This window comes from Geotrypetes seraphini, chromosome 19, assembly GCF_902459505.1.
Source record: "Geotrypetes seraphini chromosome 19, aGeoSer1.1, whole genome shotgun sequence".
Classification (NCBI taxonomy): domain Eukaryota; kingdom Metazoa; phylum Chordata; class Amphibia; order Gymnophiona; family Dermophiidae; genus Geotrypetes; species Geotrypetes seraphini.
Window position 1 is genome coordinate 36,330,061 of NC_047102.1, and position 12,980 is coordinate 36,343,040.

General features: G+C 44.5%; 1 protein-coding gene and 1 long non-coding RNA gene across 4 annotated transcripts in view; one reads left to right on the forward strand and one right to left on the reverse strand.

The window, feature by feature from the left end:
- The window catches only part of LOC117352380, a 255,037-nt gene that overhangs the window by 88,954 nt on the left and 153,103 nt on the right, over window positions 1-12,980 (forward strand). The gene's annotated exons all lie outside the window — the stretch shown is intronic.
- Window positions 1-12,980, reverse strand: part of PKP3 (plakophilin 3) — a 91,038-nt gene that overhangs the window by 69,757 nt on the left and 8,301 nt on the right. For 2 of the 3 annotated variants that reach the window (XM_033928838.1, XM_033928839.1), the window contains exon 3: window positions 7,036-7,225. In XM_033928838.1, the coding sequence (XP_033784729.1) occupies window positions 7,036-7,225 (190 nt within the window). Of the gene's footprint in view, window positions 1-7,035; window positions 7,576-12,980 lie in introns of those variants that run through there. The other variant, XM_033928837.1, reaches the window with a different exon arrangement.

Consider the following 12,980-nt stretch of genomic DNA (forward strand, 5'->3'; position numbering starts at 1 on the left):
TCCTTTCCAACTCCCGCCCTCACTCCCACCCCCAGTTGATAGCATCTCCCTTCCCCTGACTAGTCCCCATTTAGCATCTCATCTCATCTCTCCTTCCCTTCCCCTCCCCCCATGTCAGGTCCCCAGCTTAATTGATCTCTTCCCTTCCCTCTGCTAGCCTGAGCCACAACCACCACCACCATTGCCCTACCTATTCTTGAGTTTCAAGTTTCCAGTTTTTATTAAAATTTGATACTGTCCCATATCCAACTTCTAAGCGAGATACAGATTAAAATATAACGGGGAAACATATAAAAAATAAAAAAACGCCAATAACAATACAATTAAAAAGGAGCAAAAACAACATTAATCAAATGGCGTAACAAGTAAAGGACATCAGATACAAAAGGAAAGTGGGGAAGAAATACAACTGATATAGGATAGGCAACAGTTACGGAAGGAACGAGATGAAGGGGAGCGCTGAAAATTGCTTCTTTTGAAAGATTAACCGAGGGGAATTTGTGAAGGACTTAAGTGTTAAAAGCATCCTTAAATAAATGGTTCTTAAGTAGGCCTTTGAAGTGGTTTAGATTATTCTCCTCTCTTACTGGGGCTGGAAGATATTCCAAAGTTGAGGGACGACCACTGAAAAAATGTCATGTCTTTTAGTGCCTATTATTCGCAGAGGGGATTCAGCACCCGTGCAGGTCCTTTAAGATCAGACCCCAACGATGAGCTGCTGCATCCCACTCTCCCTCCGATGCAGACGGCATGCAGGATGCCGCCTACCAGTGGCGTAGTAAGGGGGACGATCCACCCGGGCGCCATCTTGCTAAGGGCGGAACACCCCAGGGCTTCTTTTCTCCGCTCCTCGCCACGCGCATGCTCACCCCTTGATTTTCCCCGTACCTTGTTTACTTCCCCAGCGCGAGGTTGCTGCTTATGTCAGCATCGGCTCCGTCTCTGAGGTCAGGACCCGCGTCTAGGGAATGACGTCAAAGGGTGAGCCGACACCGACACAGGCATGCTGCTCACGCCGGAGAAGTTAAAAAGGTACGGGTAAAGGGAGGGAGGGGAGGGGCGCCATCGCCCCCGGTGCCGTTCATCCTTACTACACCACTGTCGCCTCCTGCTGTGCATAGACTCAAATACAGAGTGGGCCAGAATTTAAAAACTTGGACAAAGTCGCAGGCCAACCTTGGTATTTATTGAAAAAATGTCTACCATTGAGGAAGTTTTTCCTTCTCATCAGATATAATGATGAACCTTTTCATAAGTTTTGCTTAAACTAAAACCCAACAACAAAAAAATAATATAAATAGTGAAAAATAAATAACAAAACCTTGCGTGCGGAAAGGTTTAAAAATGCATAAATAAAAAGTCTCTGCTGCAGAGCATGAAAAAAGTGTAGCTGTCCTGCACTAACAAACGTCGAAATGTGGCAAAAGACTATAGAAAACATAAAAACCATCAGCTAATATTTTAGGGGAACTTAAGATAACTTAAAAGAACTATATGCACGTTAAAAATTAAAAGGAAGAATGAAATAAAGCTATGGTGGCTCTTACCTAGTAGAGTCAATCTGTAGCGCTCTGAGCTGAGCAAACCGAAAGTCAAACCGGCTCGAAAAATGCTGGCAATTTAAAAAAGGGGGGGGGTCACATGACATGTGCCGTAGTCACAACCGTAATCATAAGCAAAAAGTGGCATAAAAAAACACCCAAAGATCTGAATAAAAAGGTTGGACGCTAAAGAAATCGATGGCTACATGATGAATTAAAACCCAATTCAAAATAATAAATAAAAAAAGTGAAAGGTCTGAAAATAACTGACACGGCGAGCCAGCTCTAGTAGACATTTGGTATTTTCTTGCGGGCCAAACATAATCACACTGTGGGCCAGATTGGGCCGCAGGCCTGAGTTTGACAGCCCTGATATCATCTTGAGCACCATTTTGTAAATACCCACCTAACTTCCATAGCATCTAATTGCAAGGAGAGTATACAGATGGGCAGAGGTTCGGTGGGGCTCAAAATATTGTAAGTCATGTAGAACATGCAGCACTTAGGTACTCACACACCAACTCTTAAGTGGTCATGTCTAAATATTAGATATGAAAAAAACCCTGCGAGTACATGAAGACCAATGAGCAACAGCAGAATAAACCATATAAGGATTGCTTCTAATAACTCCTGTGTTTCGGCCTGTGGGCTGTGTAAAGAAGAGTCAACCAAGGAGATGGGCCCAACGTGTCCACAGGAGAGCAGTAATCCAAGACAAAAGACGCTGATGTAGACTTTGCTAATTGTTCAGCAAAATAATCCACACTTTGATCAACATGGTCCGTGTTTCGACCAGATTGTTTTCCTCAGGGGTCCCAAGGGAATGTTTTCAAGAATCTTGTGGCACCGCATAAGGAATGCTTTGTGAAGAAAAATAACACTTTGTTTATAGCAGAGTGCCAGACATATAATACCAGATAGTGTAATACTAAAGTACTTAAAAACTAATAAACAAGGTGCTCTGGATCAAGATTTTAATCTAAACAGTACACCGGTGACCTTATTTCCTTTGTATTTTTGTAACTTTCCCTTCCTTTGGAATTTTTTTCGATGTAAATATTCTTCTTTCAGCCAGGTAAGTTAACATCAAGGCCTCTGATTGTCACGCCTCCAGATTAGGAGCCCTGAATCGACCGCTTCACTCACAAGAAGAAAAACGATTACTCACATCCTCAGAACGCGCCCTCCACCTTGAGACTGCCCAGGAAAGATCTTGCTCACACTATCTATTGTGCCTCTGGAACGAACTACCCAACCACATAAGATCAGTAGACGGTCTACTGAACTTCAGGAAGGCAATAAAAGCTCATCACTTCCCTTGACTCTCTATGAGAGTGCACCAAACCAACTTTCCCAGACCTTATGGAAAAAGGCACCGACTCGCCACTGTCTCGAGTCTCAAACACGGATGTGCTTCGTCCTACCATGCCCTGTACTGTTGCACTTTATATTGCCCATCATATAATGGTGGTCTAGCGGGCTTTCGGGACAGGAGCGATCTTCCTACACTCTTGCCCCGTGTAGATTGCCAATAGGAAATGGCTGTGGGGAGTTCCCGTCGTAGTCTCGAGAGACTATGGGAACTCACGGCAGCTATTTCCTATTGGCGATCTGCATGGGGCAGGAGCATAGGAAGATTGCTCCTGCCCCGAAAGCCCGCTAGACCACCAGGTAAGGCCGGGATGCCGGGGGAAGGCAGGAGGGAGGCGGGGGATAGGGGCAGAGCCGGACCGCGAATGGTGAAATACCGCAAATATCTTATGGTCTGCCCCTATCCCCCGCGAATCCGGAGGGAGAAGTGTACAGTATTCTAAAGCAATATGAGTCCACATCAAGGAAAAGAGAGGAAGCATTCTTAGAGATTTTAACCATCAAAGGAATAAGAAAGAAAATATATAATGCCTGTAGATAACTTAATAGTTTTTGTTTGAACATCTGTCTCTTTATCTATCAGGAATCTCTCCAACTGATCAGGTTCAAAGAAAGTATATGAAATATTTAAGTAGGTAACCATACATTTGGCAGGAAATTTTAGGAAAAAAGTTGCTCCTAAGGATAATACTTGAGATTTATTTTGAAAAAATTGTTTCCGCCTATATTGGGTAGCCCTACAAACATCCGGAAACTTTTGTAGTTTCTGCCCACAGAACAGGAAATATTTTTTAAGAAATAATGTTTCAAAACAACGCTTTTACAATTCTCTGAGGCAAAGGTTACCAAGAGGGTGGCCTGTTCAGAAATTTTATCCTGAGTTGTTTCGCGAAATAATATTAAATCTTTCTTCTGATCAGATCCACCAGAAGCTCCTCCCTGTTAGTTAACTGACCCTCTAGTTGGGATATAGAAACATCTATTCAGCACTATAGTTTCAGCATTGCTCAATTCTAGCATCTCTTTAAAATATTTTCAAAGTAGGATCTCTGACGAGAGCAGTGAACATTTGAGGAAATTCAGTATTCTCAGATTTGAAGCTCTCATATGATTTTCAATAGTTTCACATTGCCTATGCAACCAAAGACTATCCTTAATTGCGGAAGTACTAGTCTCCTGTAGCAATACTATCCGAGAATCTGATTTTTTAACTGCTCCTTCTAATTGATTAATTTTTCAATCTGGACACCACTTGATCTGAAAAAGCACAAAGCTTTTGTACTGGACCCTGTAGTAGAGCTTCAGACCTCTTAACCACCATCCATACATCCTTTAAAGTTATATTCTGGGGAATTTCCTCATTAGTCAAATTTCCACTAGGAAACTCGACTGGTTGGATCGACTGTGGTTGTTGTAACACTCGGTCTCGGCTATATTCTCTCCATCGGGAAGACTACCATATGGACAAGTCTCCCCTGGAGAGAAACATGAGACGGGTGCAGAACTTAACGAAGCCCCTGATATATTGCCTGCAATAGGAGAGGGAGAGACAGGCTTAGGAGCTAATACTAAGTGTCTTTCAAAAGGGCCTGGATGGTAACAGTTTAGGCTTTACCTTTCGCTTTCCCATATTCACAACAAAACCACCTAATATAAAAAGAAAATCTACTCCACCAGGACTCCACCGGGACTCCAAAGGAGGTCCCTGCGGCAAGTTCTTATCTCCGGTTGCCCCTCCCACTGAGATCAGCGCGGGGCTCGGGAGCAGCTGACAAAGCCACCGGATAACTCTTTTCACCAGGCAAAAGCGCCTCCTCTCTCTGCTTACCATGCTTTGTTAACTGTGTTTTGCCATCTTTGTTAATGTTCTGCCATGCTACAATCCAGGAAAGAATACTATTCAAATTTTACTGCACGCTATTTAAAACCATAAACGGGGACAGCCCAACCTACCTGAACGACCAAGTCATCCATAATACCTCAACCAGACATAGAAAATCTCACACCCCATTCACACACCCGCCAATCAAAGAAGTTAAACGGAAAAAACTTTACGACGGCCTCCTAGCCACCCAAGCAGCGAAACTGGATAACCAAATCTCCAATCTGCTGATAACGACCACGGACTACAAGTTATTCAGCAAAGAAATAAAGACCGTACTCTTCAAGAAATCCCTGATTAAGTCTTAACGTCACGATTACCTCATTCCTCCTATCTTCTTCTTAACTCCCTGAGAATACTCGCCCTATTCTCTACCTTCACTAGTCATGACCACTGATCTCTTCTTGTAACAGACCAACCTTAAATCTTTTGTAGTCCGCCTTGAACCGCAGGGTAATGGCAGAATAGAAATCTCTAATGTAATGTAATGTAAACTTGTAGCCTGCTCTGAGCTCCTCTGGGAGGACGGGATATAAAACCAAATAAAAAAATAAATAATACCTGGCATGATTCCCTCATTGCTGACCACTAGTGCAGCCATGCTCTTGTGCACTATAGCTTACAGGAGATAACGTATGTTTTCAGGATGCCCCCTTTGCTTAGGGTTACCAGACGTCCTCCTTTTGAGGACTTGTCTGGGGGGTCCAGATGGGTTTTGAAAAGCTTCCCTAAATTGTGTCGGGCAAGAGGCCCTCCTGCCCGACCCGAGCATGCAGTTGGGGCTAGGGCAGGATTAAGGGGATGGGCAGGCCTGGGGGCTGGTCTAGGGGTCCGGATTTTGCTAATGTAAAATCTAGCAACCCTACCTTTGCAGATCTAGGCCTCGGCTTTTCCAGAGTTGGTGATGCGTTACAGTAACACATTTTCCCCTGTCATTTCCCTTTCATGATACTTCCTGTTTGAACAGTAGTCTTCCTCTCTTGCTAACTGATCCCTGATATGCATCGTATCCGAATTAGGGATTTCTTAATAACTGAGAGCTAGGGTGAACAATGGACTTCCGGAGACGATCAGAAACGGAATTTTATTGGTTCTTACCTATGACGGACCTGACACAGCACCGTGTTTTGGTGAACGAAATGCCTGCTTCAGGGGTCAACACATACTCTGTTTTTATTTACTTGGTTTATTGGTTACACAGAGTGTGCGTTGGGCCCTGAGGCACGTGGGGTTTTTTTCCGACAAAACACAGGGCTCCTTTTACTAAGGTGCGCTAGAGTTTTTAGCGCGCGCTAACCCCACGCTACACGCCAAAAACTAATGCCAGCTCAATTCTGGCGTCAGTGTTTAGTGCGGGCCGCAATTTAGCACGCAGCTTAGTAAAAGGAGCCCGCAGTGCTGTGTCAGGTCTGTTATATGCAAGAACCAATAACATTCCAGTTCTGCTCATCTGCTGTATTCTCTTTGCTCCGGAAGTCCATCGTTCACTCCCACTTTTGGTTTTCCGTGTCTGTGTTTGCTTTGCGGCTGAATGCGGTGCAGTTGAATGTCCGTGTGGTGTTTTGTTGCAGTTGAATGAAAAGAAGATAGGTAAAAAGGTAAGGACTGATATGGATTAACAGTTCGTACAAGAACACACCTGGAAAAAGGCCCATACTTTCAAAGAGGCCTTATTGTCAATATTTTTCTTTTATTCCATTACATGGTTCTACACGGGGACCCAACTTTCTCCATAGGACAAGCACTGAGCTATTTTCTGGTGATCATTATACACTTGCAAAACTTAGGAGCAATGAAACCAAATAGTATTAATTGTTGTAGAAGAACACCATCGGTTCTCACTGAGCAGCGGGTGGGGTTCCTCTACGTTACGGTACAGCAATCCTATCGGTGGTGCTCCAGAAGGTGAGAGAGATGGCCGAAGACCAATAGAGAGACACATACATCACTCTTCACCTCCTGCTCCACCGAAATTATATAACCCGGGTGGCAAGCAATTCAGATCAAACCTTGGCCTTCCAGGGAGGGAGCACCGGGAGTTGTAAATTTTTTTAGATGTCCTCTGAAGGAACCAATGAAGCCCTGAAAGTTCATATACGATAGCTAAGCATAATTTACATTGGGCACACGGTATCATAACTTTCAAAGTATTATATTTATCCTGGAAGCAGTACTGCAGCAAACAAGTTAACGCACTGTGGAGCTGACACAGCAATTGTAACATTAACCTTTGGCTCTTACCTCTGGCTTCTGCGTAGTTAGACACCGAGCCATTGGACCTGGGTGCTGTGTGACTCATCTGTATCAGCCTCATCCGGACTTGTTCTTGAACCCGGGCATTCTTCAGCTGCTCCGACTGGTAGACCTCCTGGTTTCTCTTGCCCAGCTGGTAATCCGATGGCAAAGCCAGCGAGGAGGTGTCAATGTTCGGCTGTAGGGCCGACATTAAGAAGTTACTCTCCTGCATGGTCATGTTCTGCTTTATAGTACTCATAACCTAAACCGTCTTTTCTCTGTCTGTGATACAGGGAGCTCCCCTCTCCCTTCTGCTCCCTGTTTGCCGTTCTCCCTCACACACTCTTTTCTGTTTTCATTAACAGGAAGCTTGGCATCGGTGCCAGGTTGACCCAAACAAGAGTTTCAAGCCAACCTTTTCCCCTCCCTTGAGGCGGGGGAGTTGGTTGGAGCTGATTACTAGAGCTGTATAAAGGTTAACTCTCCCCCTTTCTCTTTGTCTGCCAGCTCCCTGGCGCTGGGATGGGAGTCTCACTTCACTCTGACACACACACACCCTCTGCTTAGCAACTGACATCAGCTACAGAGGCTGTCTGGAAGGTGGAGCCCGACACAAGCCACACACTAGGCCACCTTCAGCAGGTAGAGGCGGGTTCGGCTGTCCTGGTTTTAAGGTGGAATTCTAACAATGCCAGGCCAGCCAAACCCACTCGGCTACACCTGGTTGACTGTCGCATTCTGGCCAGAGCAACACTGTGCACATGAAATTTTAGGCTCAGAGAGGATGCACTTATCTGAAGCATGCGAGTAAAGCGAGAGGGGGAAGCTCACTACTCGGTTTTCTAAATCATCGGTTTGCTAGTTGTGAGTTTGTGTAGTGCCTTACCTTTCTCCCTGTTTTGCCTGTGGGAAAAGGCTTTTATTAAATTACTCTGGGGATTGTGGGCTATAAAGCAGGGATCGAGTATGTTCATACCTACTTTATTTGTAGGTATGATCAGGGGAGCAGTCTTGTAGGGTTACCATATGGAGGACGGATTGAGATATCCAGGTTTTAATTCCATTGAACGCAGTGGAAGTAAAACCCGGTTGTCTCGATCCATCCTCCTTTTTCTGGAGCCCTATGGTAACCCTAAGTCTGGGCAGAGCATGGGCGGAGTTGCAAAGTCTACAGGCATTTTATAAAATATGAGCATCCCTTTACAGCAGCGTATCGCAAACGGTGTTCCTCCTGAGATTTCAGGTGTGCCAGACACACTGGCGAGGAGGAGAGTCATCCACGCCGGCTGACTTGCAGCAAGAGGCACATCCTGTAGGAAAGTCAGCCGGCACAGATGACTCTCTTCCTGGCCGGCATCTCTCCTCTCCCCGCACCTCCCGGGTCACGGCCAGATGGGCCTCTGCTCATCTGGGGACGAAGACGCAATGACATCATGCACTTTCGGGTGCCTTCCAGCCGGGGCACTGGATTTAGTGTGCCGCTGGCTGGAAAGTTTGCGAGACACTGGCATATATACATTTAAATTATGATTTTAAGAAAGCCCCAGTTTAAACGTGGAGATGCCGGGGATGCAGAGGGTGCAATATGCAGAGGGAAATATCTGAATAATTCCCACAGATATCCATATATTTCTCTTTTTTTTTTTTTTTGTTTGAAACATTTTATTGAGAAGCAAACAAAAAGACAATGTCAACACATCCGAACAGTATCCAAAGGAACAGCACCAATACAGCCCAGAACCCAATACACAAAGTTCAACAACCCTATAAAGTAGAGAGAGAGAAAAAAATAGCAAGTGGATTTGAGAACAGATGCATGCATATAGACACATACATGTAACGGAAGGCAAACAAATATTTAAACATGAATACACGCACTGACCTGAGAGCATTCTGGGAGGGAGGTGGAGAAAGACATTGTCTCTCAAACTATTTTTTAGCTCCGGCACTGGTCGCCAGTGGAAGCAAGAGTTTTATTTAAATTTGCTTGTCATATTTGGATTGGCTCCTATTTGCCTTTCCTTTCATTTTGAGCTGTACAGGTCCGTTAAGAATACTCGAGGTTCTCATCTATTTACCTACCCAAATCCAAAAGCTTGTCCATATAAGACGTTCTTGGAAAGGACACTTGCGTTTCAGGCTGGCAAATTGCGTACTTGGTTAGGTGAAATAATTTCTCAAGCCTTGTCTTACTGTTCCTTTAGGAAACCAGTTAAGACTAATTTGTTTGATAAATTTTTAACTTGACTTAATTGGTTATAATGCAGTACTTTTTCTTTTGGTTTTTTATACCATTGTATTTCCCATATATCTTGTATTTTTCACTGATTGTCCAGTTCTATTTTATGTGAACTGCCTAGAACTGCTGGTGTTGGCGGTATATATGAATAAAGTTATGATTATTATTATAAACGAAGCAAATGTTTTTCATGGCACAATATAACTGAAAATATAAAATTGCAAAACCAGCAAAAAATTACATTTGAGAGTTATTTATTTAAAGTACTTTAAGCTATATATGGGTAATTGTAACAATGGTGAAACTAAAGAAGACTGATTAACAATTCTATTCTATGTGATGGATGTGCTTGTTTATGAGTGCAAATGAACTCAAAACACGACTCGATAGTCGACAAGCAAACACGCATCTCATCATCCACCACATGTAGTTTTTTTTTTTTTTTTTAAATTTAGGGCTCCTTTTACTAAGGTGCGTTAGGGCCTTAACACGCAGAATAGCGTGTGCTAATTTGCCGCACGGACTAGACCTTAACGCCAGCATTATTCAAGAAGCGTACCGCACGGAATAGCGCACGGTAAAAGGAGCCCTTAATTGGTAAAAGGAGCCCTTAATTCCTGTCAGAGCTGAAAACACAAGTTTGCAAAAATAAGATCCACATGGTAACAAAGCCTTGATTGCTTTGTTGCTCAAGTTAGGATAACTACTGCATAAAAAAAAAATAGAAATTATTTGCCGTTAGTTTTCAAAAACCAATGACATCAAAGAATGATGCTTGTCTGAGTGGTTGTATCTTTACGCACACAGATGCTCATAACTGACAGATTCTTGCGTATGCACACTACTCTGCCGTGGCACTCAGTTTGAGAGACACTGCAGCAGAGACGTGCAGATAATAATAATAATAATGTATTTCTTATATACCGCTATAACGTGAAGTTCGAAGCGGTTTACAATAAAGATACATTTGACAGTACATGGGATAGAAACGGTTTACAATAAAGATGTCTGGGCGTGTGACTTTTACTGCGAGCGTATTTTAGCAGCATGCAGGTAGCAAACTATATGCAAATTTTATGCATGGCAAACCTGTGGCAAATGTGGGGGAGTATGCCAGGCGCATGCGTACAAGGTTTTTGCAGTAAGCACAGTTTCTTGTGTGCATGTCAAACCCCCTCACCCCCCAAAAAAAGAAAATTGACAGCACAATCCGAGCTTGTTGTTCTGTGCCTAGATATGAGTTTTTCGCAAATTATTTCCACTTGAGATTTTTGAGAGGCTCGTATTTAGGTGCTGGAAGCTTTCACTTTTCTTCGGAGAAGTGCACGTTTGTTACTTACATCTGCCTTTAAAACTGGTATGTGCTTCCTTCCACTTATATAACAAGATAAAACCAGAACTTTAATGTGAAAGACAGACAAGAATTGCTGTCGGCAAAATCTTCTACACTACCCGGGACTCTCACAGAAAATACGTGCATTGTGCATGCATTAAGAGTGGGCTGCGTACTCTCTGCATACCACAGAATATCTGATTTGGTGGCAACTATCTCAGTGGTGGGGGGATCTGGTCCGAAGGGTGGGCTATTTTGGGGGCCAAATGTCAAGGGAGTTTGGGAATGAAGGTGTCAGAATTGGCTGGTGGGAGAGGGAAGAGTGAAAATAAGAAAGGCACTGATGCAGATCCCAGCTGACATTCAGCCAGGGCCCAGGACCGCATAAGTATCTTAAGCTGGTCCTTGCTGAATATTAACCAGGAGCTGCATAAGTACAAGCTTCCAACAGCTCTCTGGTCAAGCCAGTGCTCAGACAGGGCCTGACACTGAATATCTGGATCTAAATTAGCCAGTGACGGTCAGCTTTTAAAAATATGCTGACCACACTGGCTGAATTTCACTACTTTAGTATTTTTCTTTCATTTTCTTGATAATAGAAGCAAAAAGAAAGGACATGGCATAGAGGCCATCTCAAGGACAGACTGGTGATAATAATTACAGGGTTCTGAAGAGCGTACAATTTTCAATAATAATAAGCTTCCCTGCTTTGTATGCAACCACATAACCTACAAATATTATATCTTCCATTTTTCCTCTCAACAGAAGCAATGAGGGCCTTGTACTCTAGCTCCGGCAGCAGCTTCTCCTCTCCCCCTCCAGGGTTGGGGTGCTCTGTCAGCCACTGCAGATGTGCTGGATCGCAAACAAAAGAGGGGAGGGTATAATTTTTGGGGTGTGGGCGGGGGGGGGGCAAACACAGAAATTATGGGGAGCATTGTCCCCAAATGCTGAAATTGGATGATTCATCTTGGCCAGTTCATCGTGCTCAAATGGTCGCGGTGAATCATCCTAACCCTGCACAGGAAGGGGAAATTATTATGCACTGAATGGCCTCTAGTTTTTATAGGGAGACATAGACTCCGAGTCCGATTCTATAAATGGAGAGTTGCCAGTAAAATCTGGATCCCTAGATCCGCCCCCCCAGGCCTGCCCAGTTCCACCATCCCTGCCCCATTAAGCCCCAGTCCTGCCCTCAATCCTGCCCTAGCCCCACCCCCCACTGCCTGCTCTCATCAGGCAGGAAGAAATCTGCACGTGTGTCGTCGCGTGGCATTCACGCATGCGCGGATTTCCTCCTGCCTGACGTGATTTAAAGGAGGCTTTAAAAAAAAAAACCCCCGGACAAAGTGCCGGGTTTTGAAAAGCCGCCCAGGGAAATTTGGACTAGAGGTCTGCACGGGAACGGGGATCGCGGGAATCCCGCAGGAGTCCCGCGGGAATCCCCCCCTAACCCACGGGACTCCCACGGGGACCCTCCTCTAGCCAACAGGACTCTCACGGGGATGGAAGGCTTTGGAAGCAGGGTTCGTCCATATAATATAATGGACACGTCAGCCTTACTAAAAGAGGGGGTTTATAAGTTAATTACCTGAACAGAAAACAAAGAAAGGGTTCCACCAAAGAGATTTCACAAGGAAAACAGCAACACAAACACAAAAGAAACTGTGGAATTGATGATCCTGTCAGAAGGAATTGCTTCTTTTTATGGAGACGGGCGGGGATGGAGGTAATTCCTTGCGGGGATGGGTGGGGATGGAGAGGATCCTGATGGGGATGGGTGGGATTTCTGTCCCCGTGCAACTCTCTAATTTGGACATCTGGTAACCCTGACTGGTAGGTGCCATTAAAAACACCACCTACTACGCCGTTTAGAGAACTTGACTCGTCTGCAAGTAGATGTCATAATGTTAGGCCCCAGTCTATTAAGCCAGGGTTTGCCTAGCCTAATTATCCAGCGTCTAAATCATTCTGTGCCCAAACTCCATCCCCTAACTACACCCACTTTTCAGATCGGCCTGGGTAGGAGCAGGTAAGCGCCAGTAGGCACTGTGCCCATTTTTTAATTGGCCTATAACAGTGTTTTCGATTATCACACCAATTAAGCCAATTTTAAAAAATTTAGTTCCGCCTGGAAATCGGGTAGGTGCTGCCGACCTAGGCGCCCTTCGTAGAGTCCGTGCCTCTGTCTCCGTCCTTCTCCTATCTCTCCTCTCCACAGGAACTTTGGGTTCCACCATATCCAAAGAAAGCTGATAGAGAATAACGTCCCTGGTAGAGAATGACACAGGGACCGTCCCCGTGAGTTTTGTCACTGTCACTGTCCCATTCCTGTATGCTCTGCCTTAAGCGCACAAGCATTGAACACTTATGATTTTA